Source organism: Sinocyclocheilus grahami, unplaced genomic scaffold, assembly GCF_001515645.1.
Source record: "Sinocyclocheilus grahami isolate Dianchi unplaced genomic scaffold, SAMN03320097.WGS_v1.1 scaffold122.1, whole genome shotgun sequence".
Taxonomy (NCBI): domain Eukaryota; kingdom Metazoa; phylum Chordata; class Actinopteri; order Cypriniformes; family Cyprinidae; genus Sinocyclocheilus; species Sinocyclocheilus grahami.
The window spans coordinates 1,954,812-1,976,968 of record NW_015505301.1 but is presented as its reverse complement, the minus strand read 5'-3'; the positions used below and the strand labels follow the sequence as shown (position 1 = coordinate 1,976,968).

The following is a 22,157-nucleotide window of genomic DNA, read 5'->3' as shown; positions in this document are numbered from 1 at the left end:
ATTTTGGCCCACTCTTCTTTGCAGAATTGTTTTAATTCAGCCACATTGGAGGGTTTTCGAGCATGAATGGAGTGTTTAAGCATCTCAATCGGATTTAAGTCCAGACTTTGACTAGGCCACTCCAAAACCTTAATTTAGTTTTTCTTGAGCCATTCAGAGGTGGACTTGCTGGTGTGTTTGGGATCATTGTCCTGCTGCATAACCCAAGTCTGCTTGAGCTTGAGGTCACAAACTGATGGCCAGACATTCTCCTTCAGGATTTTCTGATAGAGTGCAGAATGCATGGTTCCATCAACTATGGCAAGTTGTCCAGGTCCTGAAGCTGCAAAGCAGCCCCAAACCATCACAATACCACCACCATGTTTGACTCTTGGTATGATGTTCTTTTTATGAAATGCTGTGTTGGTTTTACGCCAGATGAACGGGACACACACCTTTTGGATCTTGAAATTTTAAAAGTGAAAAAAAAATGAAAAAAAAAAAAAAAAAAAAACAGGAAGGGGGCAAAAACCTTTTCACGGCACTCTATATATATATATATATGTATATCAGGTCAAATAAATAACTGCAATATATCCCAAATACATTTATTTGTTTCATTACATTTTATTTCACTGGACTTAAAAAAAATGTTTTAAATTTATTAGCAATATTTTTTATCACATTTCTATACTTTAAAATACATTAAAAGGTAAACAGTATTTTTTGTAACATGTATATCTTTCTATTTTAATATATATATAGCAACAGGACAAGTAAGTAACTTAAATGTATTTCAAATACATTTAATTGGTTAACTATATTTTTTAACTTATATTTTTTAATTATCAATATATTAGCAATATTTTGGGCATTTTTATGTATTTTACAATACCTGAATAATCGTATATATTTAGATAAAGGCACCGTAAAATGAATTACATAAATTTTCTATAATTTGTTAATTCCTCATTCACACAATTACTCAATCCAGTTTTTACAAAAAACTGTACCAATGTGTTCTAACCACTGGTACCATATTGTTTTCCCCCCTCTATATTGTTCCTAGTTAAAAAAAAAAAAGTAGGACTTTTATTCTAGTTGGCAGAACAAATCCTGTTTCCGTTACTCGCTGAATGTTTTTTGTTGTCGCCCCCTCCGGTCAAATCAAGAATGATTTATTTGACGCTTTATTCACTTTCATTTTCATTCTTTGTGCTGACTAACTGTGCCTTCTCGTCGTGTCGTCGATAACAACTGGATCCCATCCTTCTCTTTTCAACCAAAATCCCACGGTACCCAGTGGATAAGACATTAAAGCGTGTTTTTCTGCAAACAGCTTTAATAAAGTGTGGCAAGACAAATCGAAACGATAATTCGCGAACGATGACTTCCTTAGACATGAGCCCCGCGTCTAAGAAACAGGTAGAGCGCCTATTATAGGCCCCAAACTTGATTTAAACTTATTTATGACTGTATATTGGACAGAAATTATGCATTTTGAGTCTAACCTACTTATATATATATATATTGAACCCGTGTTTGTGTGGCAAGTTTAACAAACACTTCCTATGTACTTACTTTGCAGGTGGATGGATTCTCCCAAAAAATCACCAAGGAGGTAATTATACATTTATTCAGTCAGTCACACTCTTTCATTACTTTTACAAATGTACCACAGTAATTCTAGTGTATGCCAAAAATACCACAGTTATTATAGTTACTGCAATAAAGCAGTGCATTATGCACTATTAGAATTATAAAAGGAAATACAACATGACCGATAGATTCATACAGCAGCTGTAAGGACAGTTTGTCAAATTGTCAAATGCTTGATTGTTTTAATCAGGCCGAACAGTTGATCTCAAACTTCTTCCCCGAGAAGATTGCAGAGATGGACAACATCTTACAGGTATTACAAGTCATTTATCATATGAAAATAGCAGGTGCATTCATCAGCATTCACACTTGTTGAGTGTAGTTTGTGCTGTGGTTAAGAAAGGTTGAATTTGTATTGTGTGTTATTTAGGGTTCCTGTAGTCTGAAGGATCTGTCAATCATCAGGGCTCCTCTGGACATCCCAATCCCAGACCCTGCCAAAGAGGAGCTCAAGAGGAAGAAGAAAGAGGAGGTAATCATAGCACATCATTTATTATTAACAAGCATTACTGTTTCCATTCATTTCTTTTTAAATGAATAGATTTTCTGATTGCACCTTCAAGCCAGTCTGTGGTTAGGTTTAAGTAATTGATTAGGCCGGTAATGACATTTTATTCACACAGAAAGAGGCCAAAGAGGGAAAGAAGGATGGAGATAAAGATAAAGATAAAGATAAAGAGGATGAAGGTAAAGGTTTAGAAGCAATTTGGAAAATGAAACTGAAAATGTTACTTGTTCGGTTCTCTTTTCCCGAGACCTGAATTCCCCCAAATGCGAAATGACAAGGTGTAATTCACAGCGTGAACACAGCGTGGCACTGAGTCACTGTTAATGTCATAGAAATTATACAGAACCTAAAGTAGATTTTGAGAAAGTATTGTATGTCTTCATCCATCTCTGTCCTTAACCTAATGATGTTAATTGTGATCTGAAAGGTCCTCCCTGTGGTCCCATCGCCTGCAATGAGACAGTAGAGAAACTCCTCAAACAGATCAAGCCTGAGATTCAGACTCTGAAGGAGTGTCTTAACACGGTGAGGAAGTGTTGTCATATATTATATATCATATATAATTATGCAGATTTTTAAAAGTTAAGTTACATTTAAGTCAAAACCTTTTTTAATGTTTTTTGACATTCTGTTTGATCAACCGGTTCTATAATACGCATGCTGGCTCTGAAACATTTAATAAAGCATTTTGGTAAATTGTTGTACATCGTGTAATATTTGTGTTGTGCACCTGACTGTGCAGGTGTCAATGTGGATACAACTACAGATTCCCAGAATTGAAGATGGGAACAACTTTGGAGTTGCTGTACAGGTCAGTTAACCTATCTTGTGACAGAATGAAATAACATTTGTCAAGTGATTAATTCTTATGTTTAGGTTTAGATTAGAATTTGTACAAATTTATGCATTACACATGTGGTTAAAAAAAGTCAGTCCCAGTTAGGCATACTTAAAAAAAATATGACACCTTCAGAAATAGTTAATAGATTAACTTAACCAATAATTAATATGCAGTTTATCTCAATTACTCCAATGATGTGTAATTCATGCAAGTTGTATAAATTTGTGTGGATGACACTTTTTAGCAAAAATATATATGACTGTTTTTCACCGACATGCATTGCTTTTACTTTAATAATATTAATTATGATGTTAAATTGCATTTCCATTCAAAAGTTTGTGGTCAGTATTTTTTTTTTCCAACAAGGACACACTACAATGATCAAAAGAGGCAGTAAAGACATGTAATGTTACAAAACTTGTGTTTTTTAATAAAAGTATTCATATTTTTAATGAAAATATTCATTAATATATATATATATATATATATTTATTTTTTTTATCCAAAGCGACTTACAATTGGGGAATACATCAAGCGATTCATCTTAAAGTGGCAAATAGACACAGGAAGTGCTCGTCATACCAAGTTTCAAGCATTTTCACGCAGATACGTTTTCTATGTTGTTTACGCTTTGATCTGAAAGAAAACAACGTATCCGCGTGACGCAGCTGACACAGAATAGCATACACTGTTTATGTTCAGTGGATACTCTCCAAAATGGCACCAGGGTAACGCGGAGGAGACGAATTGTTGAATAAAGTTGTTATTTTTGTTTTCTTTGCGCACAAAAAGTATTCTCGTAGTTTCGTAAAATTACGGTTGAACCCCCGATGTCACATGGATTATTTTACCGGTCTCCTTGCTACGTTTCTGGACTTTGATCGTGGTAATTACATTGCTGTCTATGGGAGGGTCAAAGAGCTCTCAGAATTCATCAAAAATATCTTAATTTGTGTTCCGAAGATGAACGGAGGTCTTACGGGTTTAGAACGACACGAGGGTGCGTAATTAATGACAGAATTTTCTTTGGGTGAACTATCCCTTTAAATGCGTTGCCCGGTTTCGTTGCTCGGTTAAAATCGCGCAGGTAAAGTCATAGGTCTTTACACTCGTAGGTCTTTACACTCGTAGGTCTTCACACGAGGGCTGAACGCTTCCGCTGACGCTTCCACCTCAGCTGACAGACAACAAACAAATGCACAGCCACCCGACACTTTAGAGAAAATAGTTGTGGCCGCCTTGTTAAATTAGCACTCCCAAAAGCCTATAGCAGCAATTGCTCAAATCAAAACTAAAGTTCGCACTTAAATAACAAAAGCTCATTCTTAGCCGACGGCTATTACTCTAATTACAAATAAAGTGCAATCAAAAATACAAATTACAACGAAAAATAGCAGTAGAAATAGCTAGAGAACAAAATAAACCTTCTTAGCAGCAAGTAACAATTTAAACAACATGCGGAAACAAAGTATTAAGCAAACTCTTGCTCTGCTGACTGATCGCTTCACAGTTTTCACAAAAATATTAAAGTGATGTGACATGTGGTGACCCATACTCAGAATTAGTGCTCTGCATTTATCCCATCCAAAGTGCGCACACACACACACACACCCGGAGCAGTGGGCAGCCATTTATGCTGCGGCGCCCAGGGAGTAGTTGGGGGTTCGGTGCCTTGCTCAAGGGCACCTCAATCGTGGTATTGAAGGTGGGAGAGAGTGCTGTACATTCACTCCCCTCACCTACAATCCCTGCCGGTACGAGACTCGAACCCACAACCTTTGGGTTACGAGTCCGACTCCCTAACCATTAGGCCACGACTTCCCCAATTAAGCAGCACATTTATTTTAAACATTAGCAATAAGAAATGTTTCTTGAGCTCCAAATCAGCATATTAGAATGATTTCTGAAGGATCGTGTAACACTAAAAAACTGGAGTAATGAGCTTTGCATCACAGGAATAAATTACATTTTAAAATATACTGAAATGCTGTCAAATATACTGTAATAATATTTCACAATATTACGGTTTTTACTGTATTTTGATCAAATAAACAACAAATAAACAGGGAAAACAACAAAAAATCTCACTGACCCCAAATTTTTGAACGGTGTTATATTTATATATAATTTAGTAGTAGTACAGAGTTGTGTGAATTTCATGTGAATAAAAGCAAAAATGTTCCTACAGGAAAAAGTTTTTGAACTGCTTACCAACACCCGCACCAAGATCGAGGGATTCCAGACACAGATTTCCAAGTAAGTGACCAGACTACATTACAAACACAGTCAGACACCTTTATTATAAACACTAGTTATTTTATATATTTTTAAATAATAATTTTTTAGACATGGAGATGCAGTAGTGATGTGTTTCTCTTTCCTCAGATACTACAGTGAGAGAGGAGATGCTGTAGCCAAGGCTTCCAAACAGCCACATGTGGTCAGTTTATTTGATGTTAGATTTAGCTCAATTAAACCAGTTGACATGATCCTTGAATTCTTTGAATGAATTCTTTGAGCTTCTGATAATTTGATTGTTTTGGTGCTTGGCAACAGGGTGATTTCAGACAGCTTGTCCATGAACTGGATCAGCACCAGTACTGTGAGTTACGCATCATAGTCCTGGAGATTCGCAACACTTATGTAAGTTTAGTCTCCGCTTACTCTAAACAAACCATCACAGTTTCTCATTTGAATGTACGGTGGTGTTTGTGTCTGATTTCATCCATTCGTTCAACTCTAGGCTGTGATGTACGATGTCATCATCAAGAACTGTGACAAGATTAAGAAGCCCAGAGGAGACTTGTCTTCAAAAGCACTCATCTACTGAGTACCGCCGATCTGCACTGACAAGACACACAAACACACATTTGCTGAAAAGTAAAAACATGTCCTATTGAGTTTCACATCCACAGTCACAGTGCATTGACTTAAGCTTCAATTACATCAACAGAACCTACTGCAGTACAGTTTTTACTCAATAAAGACTTTAAATGTGGTATCTCTCATGTTTTTATTCAAAATGTCATAAAATATTAGTTTTATTATGCTTGCTTATAATTATTAACGTCAGACAAAACAGGAAAATAACTATTTAATTTTTCATATATGCTACCGTTCAAAATGATCAGTAAGATTTAGATCAGAAATAAATACTTTTATTCAACAAGGATGCAAACATTTTTTATCAAAACTTAGACATTTGTAATGTTACAAAAGATTCTGTTTTAAATAAATGGTGTCCACAAAAATATGAAAATATGAATATAAAGTAAATACAATTAATGGATTAAATTAACAACTTAATGTCATTTATCATCTAAATTTGTAAAGTGTAGCAGAATATATACCCACGCATATTTATTTTACTTTAATAATGTTCATTATAATGTTAAATTACATTACCATTTAAAAGTTGTTGTTTTTTTTAAAGAAATTAATACTTTTATTTGGCAAAGACAAAAAATTGTAGTAATGGTGTAATGAAAATTCAGCTCTGCCATCACGGTAATAAATTATATTTTAAAATATATTCAAATAGAAAACAGTTATTTTAAATTGTAATAATAATTCACAATATTACTGGTTTACAGTATTTTTGATCAAATAAATGTAGCCTTGGTGAGCATCTTCTTTCAAAAATGTAAAAAAAAATACAAATACAATCCTGTTGACCCTGAACTTATATCTGAATAAAGGTATGTATATTTTTTTGACTCTGACACCCATTTACAAAAGCTGTACATTTTATATATTCTTTTCCTCATTTCCTTACATGTCCCATTTGATGCAGTATTACATGCGTTATCTGAAAGCAAAGCTTTTGGTCTTCCAACACAGCACCAGCCAGGCTTTAAAACACACCAGCCCTTATAATAAAGGCCCTTCCATCCCAGATACCCAAGAGCTCCTCCAACCAGCTGGGACGGAAACCGCGGGAAGTGCGCTAGCAAGCAGATGATCAGGAAGATCCAGAGACTCATCAACAACACACACAACAAGAAGAGTATCCTCAGTGGCGTCCCTACAGGCTTACCTAAAGCCATGCAGGGCCTAAAAACCCCTATTTCTTCAGCAAGAATCAAACAACATAAACTCAGAATGAGGATGTCATCAGTCACCTCACGTCCCTGCCACTGTAGGCCGGCTTTAAGGCAGGCTGCTTTACCCTTTTCCTCTCTCAGTAGTAATAAGAGACCTGTATCAGAGTCCAGGAGCTCCCCGGGGGTTCCTGTGGACTTCTGTGGGGCTTTGAAGTGGCTCAAAACAGCTTCCAGAGGCGTCCACTAGGAAGGAGAGGAGACGGCAGAACAGTGTCCACAGCGAGTCGAGAGAGGTTACGGACTGAGTGAATGAACGAGTTACTGATGCAGTATGAGAGAAGAAAGATGAAAGAGCCACATAATATACAGGTCCAGCCCCAGCATGAATGCAGGAAGAGCCTATGAGAGGACAACAACCACAATCAATAGCTCTTAAAACAAACAAGACAAAGGAAATACAAAATGGTAAAATTAACTTAAATTCATTTATTATAATAAATAATCGAAAATACTGTACATCAATAATAGCAATACACATTTAAATACACACCAAGTTCATTCTCTTCATTATGTAAATGATTTGTGAAGTGTATGGAAAGAGACTGATGTACAGTAGTAATCTTTCAAAACACTCCCATAAATTAATTTACTTGATCAGTATTTTTGTGTGTATGTATGTGTGTATAAGACCACAAAACCAGTCATAAGGGTAAATTTTTTGAAAATGAGATTTAATACATCATGGATAGCTGGATAAATAAGCTTTCCATTGATGTATGGTTTGTTAGGATAGGACGATATTTGGCCGAGATACAAATATTTGAAAATCTGGAATCTGAGGGTGCAAAACAATCGAAATATTAAGAAAATCACCTTTAAAGCTGTCTAAATAAAGTCCTTAGCAATGCATATTACTAATCAGAAACTAAGTTTTGATATATCTATGGTAAGAAATTTTAAATTAATTTACTTGATCAGTATTTTTGTGTGTATGTATGTGTGTATAAGACCACAAAACCAGTCATAAGGGTACATTTTTTGAAAATGAGATTTAATACATCATGGATAGCTGGATAAATAAGCTTTCCATTGATGTATGGTTTGTTAGGATAGGACGATATTTGGCCGAGATACAAATATTTGAAAATCTGGAATCTGAGGGTGCAAAAAAATCGAAATATTAAGAAAATCACCTTTAAAGCTGTCTAAATAAAGTCCTTGGCAATGCATATTACTAATCAGAAACGAAGTTTTGATATATCTATGGTAAGAAATTTACCAGATATCTTCATGGAACATGATCTTCACTTAATAGCCTAATGATTTTTGGCATAAAAGGAAATTTTATAATTTTGACCCATACAATGCATTGTTGGCTATTGCTACAAATATTCCCGTGCTACTTATGACTGGTTTTGTGCTCCAGGGTCACATATGCATTTTGTTACATAATGTGTTATGAACAAACATGAATAAACAATGAATAATATACAGTGGGTACGGAAAGTATTCAGACCCCCTTAAATTTTTCACTCTTTGTTATATTGCAGCCATTTGCTAAAATGTGTACATTAATGAGGAAAAAAAAAAAACTTAAATGATTTTAGCAAATGGCTGCAATATAACAAAGAGTGAAAAATTTAAGGGGGTCTGAATACTTTCCGTACCCACTGTATGTATAAAATTAACTGAAATAAATACTAAAAAACAAGAGTTTTTTAATGAACATAATTGAATCTTATTGTAACGTGTAACTAATAATATTTACAATAATATGTATTTATTAAATAACTAATATATTGTTAGTATATATACTACACACACACACACACACACACACACATATAAAAATAAGGTAATTCTAGAATTAACTAGAATAAGATCTTGCCTGTACAGGTAGTGATTCTTGTTGCCAAATATGCTGTACTTGGGAGACCCAGAGACTCAGAACAGGTCTAAACATCACCAGCACAGAGAGGAGGAAGTGAAACTGCCGTCTGAAGAAGAAATGAGCCAGTAGTCCAGCTGTGAGATCAGTGAAGTGCACCAGAGCCCAGTACAGAAGCTTGTTGACAGAGTTATTGATCTTATAAAGTATCTCCTTTAGTCCACAAAGATCCATCTTGATTTGCTGAGGGCAGAACTTCAACAGATCGACCAACTGAGGGAAGGAGAGAAATTAGATTGTTCTAGCATCTGTCAGCAGGGTTATTAGCTTCCCTTTTGTTTTCTCAGCTGAGTTCAACCTGCTGGTTTATGTCACACTTCTCATCATTTACCCTTTCACTCACAGTCCTGACAACATTTTGCTCCAAACATTCCCATATTATCAGCTTGCTCTCTCTCTCTGTGTGTGTGTGTGTGTGTGAGTGTGTGTGATGTAAAGCAGCACAGCAACATTCCCTTTGTGGTTTCAACTCTATTTAGCATCTGTCTCTGTAGTATGGATTAAAATAAAGGTTGGCTTTGAAAAAAAGGTCAAACAAAACAAAAAGCATGACACTAGACAAAAACACAAAACAAGAAATACAAAACAGAAGACAAAACAACAATAAAACTTTTTTTTTTTTTTTACAAACAAGTAAAACAATTAGTAAAGTAAAAAGTACACTATACACTATAAAATTACTAATATAAACAAGTAACTGATAACTACAGTATACTGACAATGGTTATTGTAATAAATGTGCTCATTGTGTTTATTGTACTATTGATTGTTGTTTACAGTACTGTTTAAAAGCTTGGCAGTAAGATTTTTTTTATTGTTTTTTAAAAAAAAGTCTCTTATGCTCACCAAGTCTGCATTGATTTAATTATAAAAATACAGTAAAAACAGTAATATGAAAAAAAGAATTAACATTTTTTTTGTTTAAATATATTTTTACATGCAATTTATTCCTGTGATGGTGAAGCAGAATTTTTAGCACTCCAGTCTTCAGTGTAACATGATCCTTCAGAAATCATTCTAATGTGCTGATTTGGAGAAACATTTCATTTCATAATAAGAAAAAGAAAATAACATAATAAATGTCTTCACTGTCACTTCTGATCAGTTTAATCCATCACTGCTGAATAGAAGTATTAATTTCCTTAAAAAAAAGATCTTACTGAGTAATGTATATGTTGAACACATTTTTTTCTTCTTCACTTGTTAGAAAAGACCATGTTTTCCTCTACTTACTATCATTAGAATATAGCAAATATACAGTACACTCTTGTCTAGACTACATGAGACACTGTCAGTGCGAGTACCTAAATACTGACCTTGTCTTAAATTGTTTGAAAATCATTTTGAATGCGTGTAGCACTGCATGTAACTAACTGTATTGCTTGCAGCTGACTGAAATATTTGAGATGCGATTTATAGTCCAAACAAACAAAGTTGTGCGCACAAATTTAATTATTCTTGTAAAACAATTTTGTATGTTCCAATGAATTCTAAATGCACTTAAATCATACACAAATCGAACCTGTGTCAACAGAAACATTTCTGCACACACACACACGCATAAAGAAACTCACTCCCGTACCCGTAAACCCACAGCTATGTCTCCATACACACACTTTTAACACACATTCAGAGTTTTGACAAAGAAAAGATTTTGTACATATATAAACTACAAAATCAAATCCTGAACATTAATAGCAATAAAATATCTTACAATATTTAGAATTATTCCCAGAATTCGTTGCACTTTTAGAAACATGTCCATTAGGCTGTATTTCATTATGCAAGTATTGCTTTTTTGGGTAAAGCAACACAGTTACCATCCAGTCATTTTTCAAGCGAAGCAGTTGTGTTTGTGCCTGCGTTCTTTATATTTGTGAAATTCACTCAAAGTCTTTCATTGAAGCGTAAACGGTCATCTCCGAGCTGAAAGAGAGGCGTAAAAGAGAAATCACAGCACGCCCCGTGTCCATTAACTAAACGATCCTTTTACTTTAAACATATTTGTATCATCTTTTTGCGCCGGTAATGTGAAATCAAACAAACACCTGAAGAGCCTGCCTAACACTACATCAATATGATTTCACAAAATTCTCTGCACAAAATTGGTTCTCTTTTCTGATTTGGTTTTTCTTTATTCCTCCTTCATTCCATTCCTGCAATGATGGCACCATTGATGACTACCTCTGACGTCATCAAAAGCGTTTGGTTTTCATGTCCACCATATCCACGTTCATCCTCTCTCGATCTTTGTCCAGAGGGTGGTTCTGCGTGTGTTCCCACAGACGGATGGCACCATCCCACTGAACAAACGTGACGAGAAGGAAAACAAAAGCATACAATGAGTAAAAAAAAAAAAAAAAAAAAAAAAAAAAAGCCTCAGTTTTTTTTTTACATTTCTTGGTCTTAAGTCTTGTGTCAAATCTTGTGTCATATTTAGTCAACCTATACAACTTTTTGTTTGGTGAAGTTTTAGTTGGTTAAAAGGGTGTGAGTTTTAGTCTAGTTTTAATCAATGAAATCTTGTGAACGTAAGAAACTTCTACTCATATTTCACTCATACCCCGTAACAGAGCTGGGTAGCAACTGATTACATGAAATCTGAATTATGTAATAGAATTTCAAAAATTAAGTACTTGTTATTTGATTAAATTACATTTTAAAATACCTGTAATCAGACTACAATTACTTTTTTTATGGATTACATGATTACATATTATTTACACAATAGGAATAATTTATTCATAATTTATTGCTTCTCCCTAATTTCTTTTTTTCATCTTTTAAATTTTCCTTTCTGAAATAGCCTGCCGCTTATATACATTCAGAAATTCACACAGAGACCAGTCATTAGTCAGGTGGCTGCATTTGACCACTGGATTTACAAAAATCATGTCAGGTTTAAAAAGTGTTTCAACATTGCATCAACCACTGAGGAAAATGTATTATAATTTTTATTTGAATTATCACTCAGTTGGTTATTTTACCATGTATTAATTTGGAAGGCGTTTGTCTTTCAAACATTAAAATAAACAAATTCACAAATTCCACCACTTTTTTGTCATCTAATCTTCTTTCACCGAATATATTTTTTTAATTTAAAGTACCCCTGAGATTTTAAAATGAATATTTTAATAATGAAGTATTACATTTGCATGTTCACGGTTCTCTGACATTGGTTATGGTCACAGTACATGCAGGTAAACAAATAAAATATTACATTTTTTTAGTAAGGGTTTTATTTTGATTCATTTTAAAATAATTTCTTTTCGTTTAACATTTTTATGATTTAATTAACTATTAGCTTTTCATTAAAGTCATAAACCCCCTGCAGTTCCTTCACAAACCCAGTTTGGGAAACCTTGATGTAATATAATGTTTAATGCACTTCGATGTTGTTGATAACAACAAATGGAATATATTTTCTTACTCTTTGTATTTTTATATCAATATGGTACACGATTATCCTATTTAAATCGAGATGGGTCAAAAGTAATCTAAAAGTAGTCTGATAATATTACTAAAAATGTGTAATGTAATGGATTACGTTACTAACTACAGTTTTTGTCATGTCATTTGGAATCAGTAACGGATTACAATTTGTAAGCAATCTACCCAGCTCTGCCGCATTATGGTTATGAATTACGGAATTATTACACTTTCACCTATAAGCACAAATCAAGGAAATGTCCAATCATATACATGGTTTATTTTACCTATCCTATTACTATTACGATTAACCATCTTGTTTCCTGATTTATTATATTAGCCCATCATTATCCCTACATTATTAAAACCGGTAAACTCAAAAGTTTCTCTCAAAAGCTAAAACTTCACTAAAATTCCTATCATTAATTCCAATAATTCCAAATTATATTCATGTTTTTCTGTTAAAACAACAAAAAGACTTTGTATTATGGCCAAGAGTTTGCGTGAGTGCATATCTTAAGCAACCACAATAGCAAACATTATTGTTGAAATACATGTGGGTTTATAAATTCAGATTTATAAGGATTTATAAAGGTTTAGTTGGAGCAAGCCGCACAAACGTCCGTGTGAAGGAACACAAACTGGCTGTATTGTTTTCAGATTATCAGTGCCGTTTTCTTAGACCAGATAGTACACAGTTGCAGGTTTAAGTACAAGATTAAGTAAAACAGAGGGGAGAAATGTATCCTTCTAGGAGAAAAGCTCTGATATCTGGCAACCGCAAGCACAAAAACTTCTGGAGGTCTACATTTTTCCTGTTTTTTTGTTGTTGTTTTTGAATGTAGGGCTTTTATTATCTTTTTTTTTTGTCAGCAATGTTGTCAACAAATACTTTTCATCATTGTTTTCATTAACAAAATAAACACTAGTATTAAACAGTGGTTTTACTTACAGAGCTGCTGACCATGTTGTTGTGATAGGGGTGCCAGCTGACGTCCCTCACACATGCATCATGATTGGACAATTTGGACACAATGGATCCCGTCAACACATCGTAGACTACAAAAAAGATGGGAGGAGGTCAAATATTGCCGATTTGGATAACAATAAAAAGTCACTTTAAAAACTATTTCACACTTGCTATTTACTCTCCACTTACTGATGATTTTGCCTGTTGAACAGCCTGTGTAAATAAACTTCTGTCCAGTGCTGAATTCAGGGGAAAAGCGGCAGCGAATGAGTGTGTGCAGAACCCCATGACCCCTGTAGCTCATCACAGAGGTGTCGCCAGTCAGCTTATGCCTCTTTATTGCTGCAGGCCAACAAAATAACAAGGTGCTTTGTGTTCATGTATAAAATTAAGCTTGAAAATAAACAAGCAGGTCTATTAAAGTTACTCAAGCAGAGTAACGCACCTCTCTGTGGAACCTGCTGCCAGCGGTAGTCCCAGTTCTGTTGTGTGACAGCGAGCCGTGAAGCCGCGAGCCCCTCTTTAGGTGAAAACTTCCTCACGTCCCACAGTTTAATGGTCTGATCTTTGGAGTTGCTGATCAAGTACCGAGCGTCGCCCTTCAGAACAACATACAAATGCTGCTTGAAAAGTGCTTGAAGGGAAGCAGCTAAACTGTATTATCACCTTTACCTGGATTTGAACCTACACATTTTATGTTAACAGTCTAGCTCTTTAACTTTTTAATTACCTTCAGTTTGTTCACTGTGACATACAATACATTGCCAAAAATATGTGGACATCCACGGTTTTCTTTTATGCACCTGAATGTAGCTGGAATGGTCAAACCCATTAATAGACCTTTATCACACATCCTATATAGCCGGTAAGTGAAGCAGTGTATCGCCACTTCCGGTCCCATCGCAACGCAATCAAAACTAATGCGCGAATGCTCTCTTTCCTTTCTTTCTAAACTTCTCTCGCCGGTGTTACTGCAGCGTACCTGGCTGCTTTGATTCTAAACAACGACATACTGCCTCAGTTTTCACGATTTCCTGACACAACACGAATTGAGGAAAGCATGGATGAGACTGATGGGGTGGGATGAAGGTCCTTCTAAAATATTAAGCGGGAAAACATTCGTGCATAGTATGCAATTCGAAAATGAGGATGTTTAGGGCTCCATCTCATATCTTCATCCTGCGGAACTGTTCCTATTAATATATTTCCCTTCCAAATGTGCATTCCGAGTAATACATTTATTTCCCAACTAACCTGCTGCAGTCAAGTTCGTCTTCTCATTAACAATGTTTTTCTCTTACTGATTATATTTCATACCTGTTTACATTTTTTTTATGAATTTGACAAAACACACTTACAAAAATTAACCATGGTTTTATTATAGTAAAAATGTAGTACCCATGTTTGTTTGTTTTTTTCCGCGGACTGATTTCCATTTATATTACCACAGTTTTACTACACATACCATGGTTGAACTATGGTTAGCAAAACCATGGTTAATTTTCGTAAGAGCAGTATTAAAATAGATGAATGAATGTGCCGAAGTTGCCTTAAAGAAATGTAATAATGTTAAACATTTAGGCTAATTAATCTTAAACAGGATAACGTGTTGACAGCGTGACTTTGAATATTAATTAAGAAATTTGGTATAAATACGTGAATTGACTGTGAAAAATGACAGAATAATGACTAAAATTTTATACAAATGAATCAATTTGTATTCATCAGGTCTTGCACACACTGCAGCATCGCAGTCACTATTAAACAAGCACTGACACAGTGTGGTGAAATCATCACGCATGTTTACGAGCCACGGCTTTCTCAGATCGGCTTACGTCGGATTAAAACTACAAGTTCCGTTGAGTTTGGAAAATTCTGTGCACAGTAATCATCAGAATATCTCTTCACCTGTCTCTGAAAATTATGGAATTTGAAATCATCCTGCAGATGCTCATTTTAACAGCTGTTTATTCAACAGGGTGATTACAGCACATAAATATGCATATATACAGCACATATGCAAAAATATACTTACTTCCGGTAATCAATTCCGCTGTGATAACGGTCTATTAGAAGAGAATGTCCACATATTTCTGGCATGTAGTTTGCTTTGTTTCTTGGGTGTATATTTATGGAGGACTAAGAGTACCACTTAAAAATAAAATAAAGTAATCAATCACATATTTATTAAAAAATAATTACTTTTCAAATAATATGACATCACAAATAATGTTGTATTATTCATAATAGCAATAATGAGTGCTACTGAAAAGTGTTAATACTTAACCATAAATTGCTTTAAATGTCTTTACAATTTGAAAAGTGAATTATTAATTTATATACTTTTACACTGAACTACATTTTTAAACATCAATAGTTTCAAATGTTATAGTATTTATCTGCCAGTTTGATTTATTCTTTTACATAAATTGATAAATGATTACTCAATGTAAAGTCCTGTTTAAAGTTTAGGGTCAGTAAAAAAAAAGAAGAAGAAAGAAATTACTACTTTTATTCAGCAAGAAGGCATTAAATTGAGAACAGGTGACAGAAAAGAATACAAAAGATTTCTATTACAAATAAATGTTGTTCTTTTTAAAGTTCTATTCATCAAAGAATCCTGAAAAAATGTATCACTGTTTCCATTAAAATATTAAGTAGCACAACCTTTTTCAAAATTTATAATAATAAGAAATGTGTCTTTAACGGCAAATCAGCATATTAGAATAATTACTGTAAAAATGAGTTTACAGTACAAATAATTTTTACGGAGTAAAAATTACAATAAATTACATTTATATTATAATTATATTATAAAATATTAACATTTAAAATAGCTATTTTAAATAGCAATAATATTTCACAATGTTAAAATGACACAATGTATTTTTATTTAAATAAAAGCAGCCTTCTTAGACTTATTACAATATTTTTTTAACTTTTGAATGGACGTGTATATTGTACTATGCTCACAATTATCTGGTTTATAATCACATATTATTATGTAAAAGGTTTAAGTGTGTTGTAACTGTATTGTAAGACACAGTGTCTTGACAATGATACCATACCTTGCTGTGTATGAAGGTGATTCCATCTCTGTGTCCAGCCAGATGACCCACAGGCTGTGGTCTGTCTTCTCTGAGGGTACGTCTGTCCCATACCTTACACAGAGCATCATCACTGCCTGAGAACAGCAGTTGTGATGAACTGTCTGCAAACGCTACGGCATTCACATCATCCTCGTGAGCGTCGATCTGAAAGATGACGAGATAAACAACCAAATTCACATGAGTCATGCTACAAAGGGCAATATCTGCATAATGTTCTCAGTAAATCTATTTCGCATATCAATGACCACATTAAATTCAGAAGGTTAGACCTTTGATGCACTGAGACTGAGGAGCTGTAAAGATTACGCAAGGCTTCAAGTCACAGGATGGCTGAGAAGTATAACAGGTTGACAGTAGAGTGAACAGATATTGATCCAATAAAAGGTAGCATGCACCATTAATTCAACATTTACTGTATTTAGAAGTACAGCAGATGAAAACTGACCAAACATCTTTGGGTTACTGATAAAGGGGTATTTGTGACGTTTTCTCTTCCACTAGCCTCTAAATAAATATTAAGGAATTTTGTCCCTGGATTAAGAGTGCAAACTTATGCCCTTCTATTACTTTACAAATTTGTGAATCATACCTTTAGAGTTCTCTTGTTTTGTTCCCGATCAAACACATACAGGCAGCCATCGTTTGCTCTATTTGATAGAGACAAAAAGGATCTCAGTAAGAATAAAGGAACGCTTTAGGTTTCTATGTATGGTAGGTGAAATAAAATTAAATATAAAATAAAATAAAATAAAATACCAATAGTGGAAATCAGAAAAGCTAAACAAATTTGAACATGTTAAAAAAAAATCCAGATTTAAAAACTAATAATGAGTTATTAAAGGATCGCTTTCTGGGGTTAGTTTTCTTAGACCATAGTATGTTACTAACCCGCCTAAAATTTCTTTTCCATCTGTGGATGCTGCCAGTGAGAAAACACAGAACCTCCTTTCATCAGGACTGAAAGAAGAACAGACACCTGTCAGCATCAGGAACCTTAAACACTAACAACTACAGTCATTTCTATGGCTATACTAAAACAATTAAATATCAATCTTTAAACATCTAAACTCATTTCCATTCACACAGCTCTACATTCCTTGGGGATGAACAGAGCAAGACCAAACCTCTAAAAGCATAATATTACAGTTTATTATCACAGGATGGTCACTAAATGTTATGCAAATTGCAACGCAGCGAAGACATCAACAATGGTCTTGTGAATTTAATGGAAGAGGCAGAAAGCATATCTGAAGGTGTTATGGCACTTTAATTATAATTTCAATAAGAGGGGTTACTGTTCTTACATATTATGAGAATAAACATAAGATTATATACGAAAAAAAAGAAAAGAAAAGTGAACTAATTAGTAAACAATTAAGAATTGCTCCTAAGATATATAAAAGCAACCACAATTGGTTATTACTTTGGAAACAAACTTCCTTCAGATTACACTTTGCCATCGTGTTCAGTTTTGGTTAGCTCACAGTCACGTGATGGCTGTAGTGATGAATGATTATGGAAAGCTGTTCTACTGTCTGTCATCCACATGAAGAGGAAGCGTACAGGTGATTACCTGAGGTTTAATGCTAAAATGTACTATGAGGAAACACTAACTTGAGGTCCAGAGCGGTGTGTGTTTCATTGTCCCCATCTACACTGCACACATGGACTAAAGAGAGGGAGCACAGACAGATATGCATTACTGGAATAAATGACAGTAGTGCCAACAAAGCAGTTTAAGTGACCTGGCCCTATCTTACTGTAGTCAGACCAACTGGAGTACAGCACACAACGTGCATCAGGGGTGAAACACACATCCAGAATGCTCCAGCCCACGTCTCTGGCCTTCACTGTCTTCTTTAGAGTAAAACGGCCCCTGCTAGTGTCATATAACCTGATATTCTGATCTATAAAAACAAAGACAGAAAAAGGAGAGTATAAGATACTGTTTGCGCTACACAGTTCAATGATTTTCGCATATTTGCTTTTGAAAGAAGTATTTTATGCTCATGTAGTCTGTTTTTATTTGATTAAAATACAGTAATAATGTGAATTATTATTGCTATTTAAAATGACAGTTTTCTTTTTTAATATTTTTAAAATGTCATTTATTTTTGTGAAGGCAAAGCTGATTCAGAAATCATTCTAATAAGCTAATTTGGTGCTCAAGACACATTTCTTTGTTTTTATCAATGTTGAAAACAGCTGTTGCATAATATTTTTGTAACAACCACAAGCATTTTTTCATTTGAAATAGAAAGCTTTGTAACATTATAAATGTCTTTAGGTGTCACTTTATCAGTCTGATGCATTTTTTGCATTTCTTACAAAAAATAAAAAATAAACCTTACTGACCTCAAACTTTCGAACAGTAGTTTATGTGCTTAAATTAAAGATTGAAACAATTACAATATTGGACTTTTGAAGAACTTTGTTATGCATTGAACATATCTGAGACATGACTGACTAATTTGGAAACTACTAAAAATAGAAAATAAATACTAATGACAAAGTCTTGAATTGTAATTATTAATACAGTTTCACCTTGGCATGCAGACAGGAACATGTTTCCCTCATCACTGTAGACTCCACAAAAGACTTTCTGCTGATAGGTGTCCTTGTATACCACATGATTGGGCAGGAAACTATGAGGAAATGAATATGATTTATTATACATATGCAAAAATCTCTCTGTCAAATATGTGACATATGTGCCTCTGTATCTGTGAGTATGTAGTATTTAAAGGTTTCAAATATACTTTATTATTGTAGCATAGCATTTATGTTGCTCTTACTGTGAACGGATTCGGCTGCACTCTCCATGAGAGAAACTCGACCCACGACATCGTCCATGTTCCCGCTTCAGAAAGAAATACACAGTTAAATTATAGAAAGTTGCACATTTGTGAACTCTACGCTACTCTATTTGGCTGTATAAAGATTTCCTGATTCTTAATTTCAAATCAGAAGAGCTGCAAAGTAAAACAGCTGAGCTGCTCATACAGACTTATTGTATTGTTACTATATATGCCCTGCTCATCTTACCTCTGCTAGCATATGTGTGAAACTGTGCCTGCCCTTTAGGCCTGAGGAAGCAGTGGCAAGCAGGATCTGAGTGCGGATCTCACTGCGGTCAATTTCCTGCGTGTCTGGTTGGGCATCCACTGAGTGAGAAAAAATAAGGCATAGTAAATGACCACAGAATTGTGTTTAATTAAGTGGTATTTATGGCACCATTGCTCACGTTTATAGACTGAAACTGATGTCATACAGTCCATAATTCTCACCTGGAGGGTCATATCGATGTCCTAGCCGCCCATCCCAGGCCCCATCGCTGTCCTCATCGGAGTCTGAATATGACTGCACGAGCTGTAGGCCCGTCGCTCCACTTCCATGGACCAGGCGGACCTGGCCCCTATAATAGAGAAAAGGGAAGAATACTTTTCAATACCCATATGACAAAAGAGGAAGCGGCAGAGTTCCAAAACATGTTTAAAATGCAGCCCAGACAAAGGCATCGACAAATAAATGTTTTGTAGGTTATGCATATACTGTAATTACCTTCGCAGTAGGTACGCCAGAACTTGTGCCAAATCAACGTCCTCTTCAGATCCTGACTGCCTCTCGGCCTGTGTGCGACCCGTCTGATTGGAATTCTGGTTGGGTTCTGGTTCCGACTGGTCTGGGTTGCTGCCAGAGCCCCGACCGGACATCCCAGAACTGGACTGAGAGCCCATAGACTGGTTGTCTGCCAAATAATTTATTCAGAAATTAGCAATACAAGCAATCACATTCATGTGATTCTAAAAAAGTAAGATATATTATAAATAATGCTAACATTTTTTTAAAGACATTGAACACCATCTATTAGTAATTAGGTCAAAAATATGACAAACACCCAAATAATATACCTGTGATGACTGAATATTCAGCAGCCCATTTGTCCTATGATCTTTCAAAAATATGCTTATCTTGTTTTGACTTCTTATTATCAATATTAAAAATCAAAAATTTGGTGTAAACTAAAACATTTTTTCAGGATACTTTGGTGACTAGCAAGTTTTAAAAAGCAGAATTTATTTGAAATAGAAACCTTTTGTAACATTATAAATGTCTTTATTGCGAATTTATGGCAATATTGCCAACTTTTGATCAATTTAATGCATTGCTGAATAGAAACATGAATTGATTTATTTTTTTAAAAGATTTACACATTTTCACTACAGGACTTTATTAAGGCTTTGTGTGCATTTTAACATGTTTGAGAAATACTAAACAGAGAAAAGTATTATTATTACTTTAAAGAGCAAGTTATAAACAATTCTAGGTTAATATTAAAGACATTTGACTCCAGTTTTAGTAATACTGTAAATAATAGGACATACAGTGGGTACGGAAAGTATTCAGACCCCCTTAAATTTTTCTCTCTTTGTTATATTGCAGCCATTTGCTAAAATCATTTAAGTTATTTTTTTTCCTCATTACTATACACACAGCACCCCATATTGACAGAAAAACACAGAATTGTTGACATTTTTGCAGATTTATTAAAAAAGAAAAACTGAAATATCACATGGTCCTAAGTATTCAGACCCTTTGCTGTGACATCCCAGACCCATATGCTGCTATCCATTTCTTCTGATCATCCTTGAGATGGTTCTACACCTTCATTTGAGTCCAATATAACAAAGAGTGAAAAATTTAAGGGGGTCTGAATACTTTCCGTACCCACTGTACACCCAAATAATAAGAAATACACTTCTCTGATCATAAATTTGTGATGGACATGTGTATTACGCTCAAATTAACGCTGATGTAGTGCACTAATTGTGTGGTCTGTCAGTGTTATTAACATCCCAATGTTTGCTTGTCTTGAGAAATGATGATGTTAAAATGGTGATTTGAATTATTACATTAATGGTGATAAAAATACAGCTGACAAAAGGCTGTGATGTAACTGACAGACGAGCGTGCTAAAATGACATTATAGAATCAAAAAGAGCAAATGTCATGAGACGAACACTTCTTATAATAGTTTAATATTTTCAAACTAAGAGCTTAAAATATCAAAATACATAAAAGCCTAATGATCACGTTAAATACACAGCCAAAACAACCCTTTGTTTATATGTTAGCGCTCAAGCTAGCAGGCTGTAAGCGACCTACAAAAGAGAGACACCTACCAGTTAAATGGTAACAGCGCTTTGACAGCTCTTTTGCTCCGTTGGCTTCTTCCTGCAGACCTCGGCAAATAACCACAAAACAGTGTTATCAAAAATTAAGTTTGTAAACGTGGGAGTTCAGTATGCTAAAAGCTTCTATCTCCCCGAGGAGGGTTTAAGATTCTCCAGGTTCGTGACGCGCCATGTTGTTTACGGTCTCGAGACTCGCCTTCCTCTGGTCACGTGACACACAGACGCTCTGCCACGGAGCAAACACAAATCTTCTTCTTATATTTTTACGGCGGTTGGCATCCAGCGTATTGGTGCATTACCGCCACCTTCTGCTCCGGAGTGTGGATCAGCAAATAGGTTTACAGACTAAATCACCCATTCTCCCACCTCTATCCCGACACATAGGTAACATTATACTGCTGTGACGTCATTGCAGTTTAGGTATCATAAAATTATTATTATTTTTGTTATTATTATTAGTATTAGTATTATTATA

General features: G+C 34.8%; 2 protein-coding genes and 1 pseudogene across 4 annotated transcripts; 1 reads left to right on the top strand and 2 right to left on the bottom strand.

The window, feature by feature from the left end:
• Window positions 1-1,152: 1,152 nt before the first annotated feature.
• Window positions 1,153-5,986, top strand: LOC107589994 (proteasome activator complex subunit 1-like). Its single transcript, XM_016278584.1, has 11 exons — window positions 1,153-1,404; window positions 1,568-1,600; window positions 1,829-1,891; window positions 2,009-2,110; window positions 2,262-2,325; window positions 2,574-2,671; window positions 2,889-2,957; window positions 5,176-5,243; window positions 5,373-5,427; window positions 5,544-5,630; window positions 5,731-5,986. Exons 1-11 carry the CDS (start codon window positions 1,366-1,368, stop codon window positions 5,815-5,817), a joined length of 765 nt encoding a protein of 254 aa, XP_016134070.1. The 5' UTR covers window positions 1,153-1,365; the 3' UTR covers window positions 5,818-5,986.
• Window positions 5,918-9,152, bottom strand: LOC107589972 (fat storage-inducing transmembrane protein 1-like; annotated as a pseudogene).
• A 1,078-nt stretch (window positions 9,153-10,230) lies between these two features.
• Window positions 10,231-21,933, bottom strand: dcaf11 (ddb1 and cul4 associated factor 11). Of its 3 annotated transcripts, XM_016278514.1 has the most exons (16): window positions 21,671-21,933; window positions 20,049-20,235; window positions 19,775-19,902; window positions 19,533-19,651; window positions 19,283-19,347; window positions 19,032-19,132; window positions 18,248-18,394; window positions 18,102-18,156; window positions 17,376-17,444; window positions 17,077-17,134; window positions 16,446-16,631; window positions 13,823-13,976; window positions 13,567-13,719; window positions 13,360-13,466; window positions 11,163-11,281; window positions 10,234-10,904 (listed from the first exon to the last, which is right to left on the bottom strand). In XM_016278514.1, exons 2-15 carry the CDS (start codon window positions 20,222-20,224, stop codon window positions 11,174-11,176), a joined length of 1,626 nt encoding a protein of 541 aa, XP_016134000.1. In that variant the 5' UTR covers window positions 20,225-20,235; window positions 21,671-21,933; the 3' UTR covers window positions 10,234-10,904; window positions 11,163-11,173. The 3 variants fall into 3 exon arrangements, with proteins under 3 accessions (XP_016133999.1, XP_016133998.1, XP_016134000.1); XM_016278513.1 differs by having other exon boundaries at window positions 10,231-11,281; window positions 20,049-20,238; window positions 21,671-21,932; XM_016278512.1 differs by having other exon boundaries at window positions 10,233-11,281; window positions 21,671-21,932.
• Window positions 21,934-22,157: the final 224 nt, after the last annotated feature.

Bases quoted from the DNA above. Each gene is read 5' to 3' on its own strand.
- LOC107589994 (XM_016278584.1), top strand. From the start codon at position 1,366: ATGACTTCCTTAGACATGAGCCCCGCGTCTAAGAAACAG. The intron at 1,405-1,567 runs GTAGAGCGCCTA...CTTACTTTGCAG, and splicing joins GCCCCGCGTCTAAGAAACAG to GTGGATGGATTCTCCCAAAA. The intron at 5,631-5,730 runs GTAAGTTTAGTC...GTTCAACTCTAG, and splicing joins TGGAGATTCGCAACACTTAT to GCTGTGATGTACGATGTCAT.
- dcaf11 (XM_016278514.1), bottom strand. From the start codon at position 20,224: ATGGGCTCTCAGTCCAGTTCTGGGATGTCCGGTCGGGGCTCTGGCAGC. The intron at 17,445-18,101 runs GTTAGTGTTTCC...TTCTTCTTTCAG, and splicing joins CACACCGCTCTGGACCTCAA to TCCTGATGAAAGGAGGTTCT. The intron at 16,632-17,076 runs GTATGATTCACA...GTCATCTTTCAG, and splicing joins AAAACAAGAGAACTCTAAAG to ATCGACGCTCACGAGGATGA.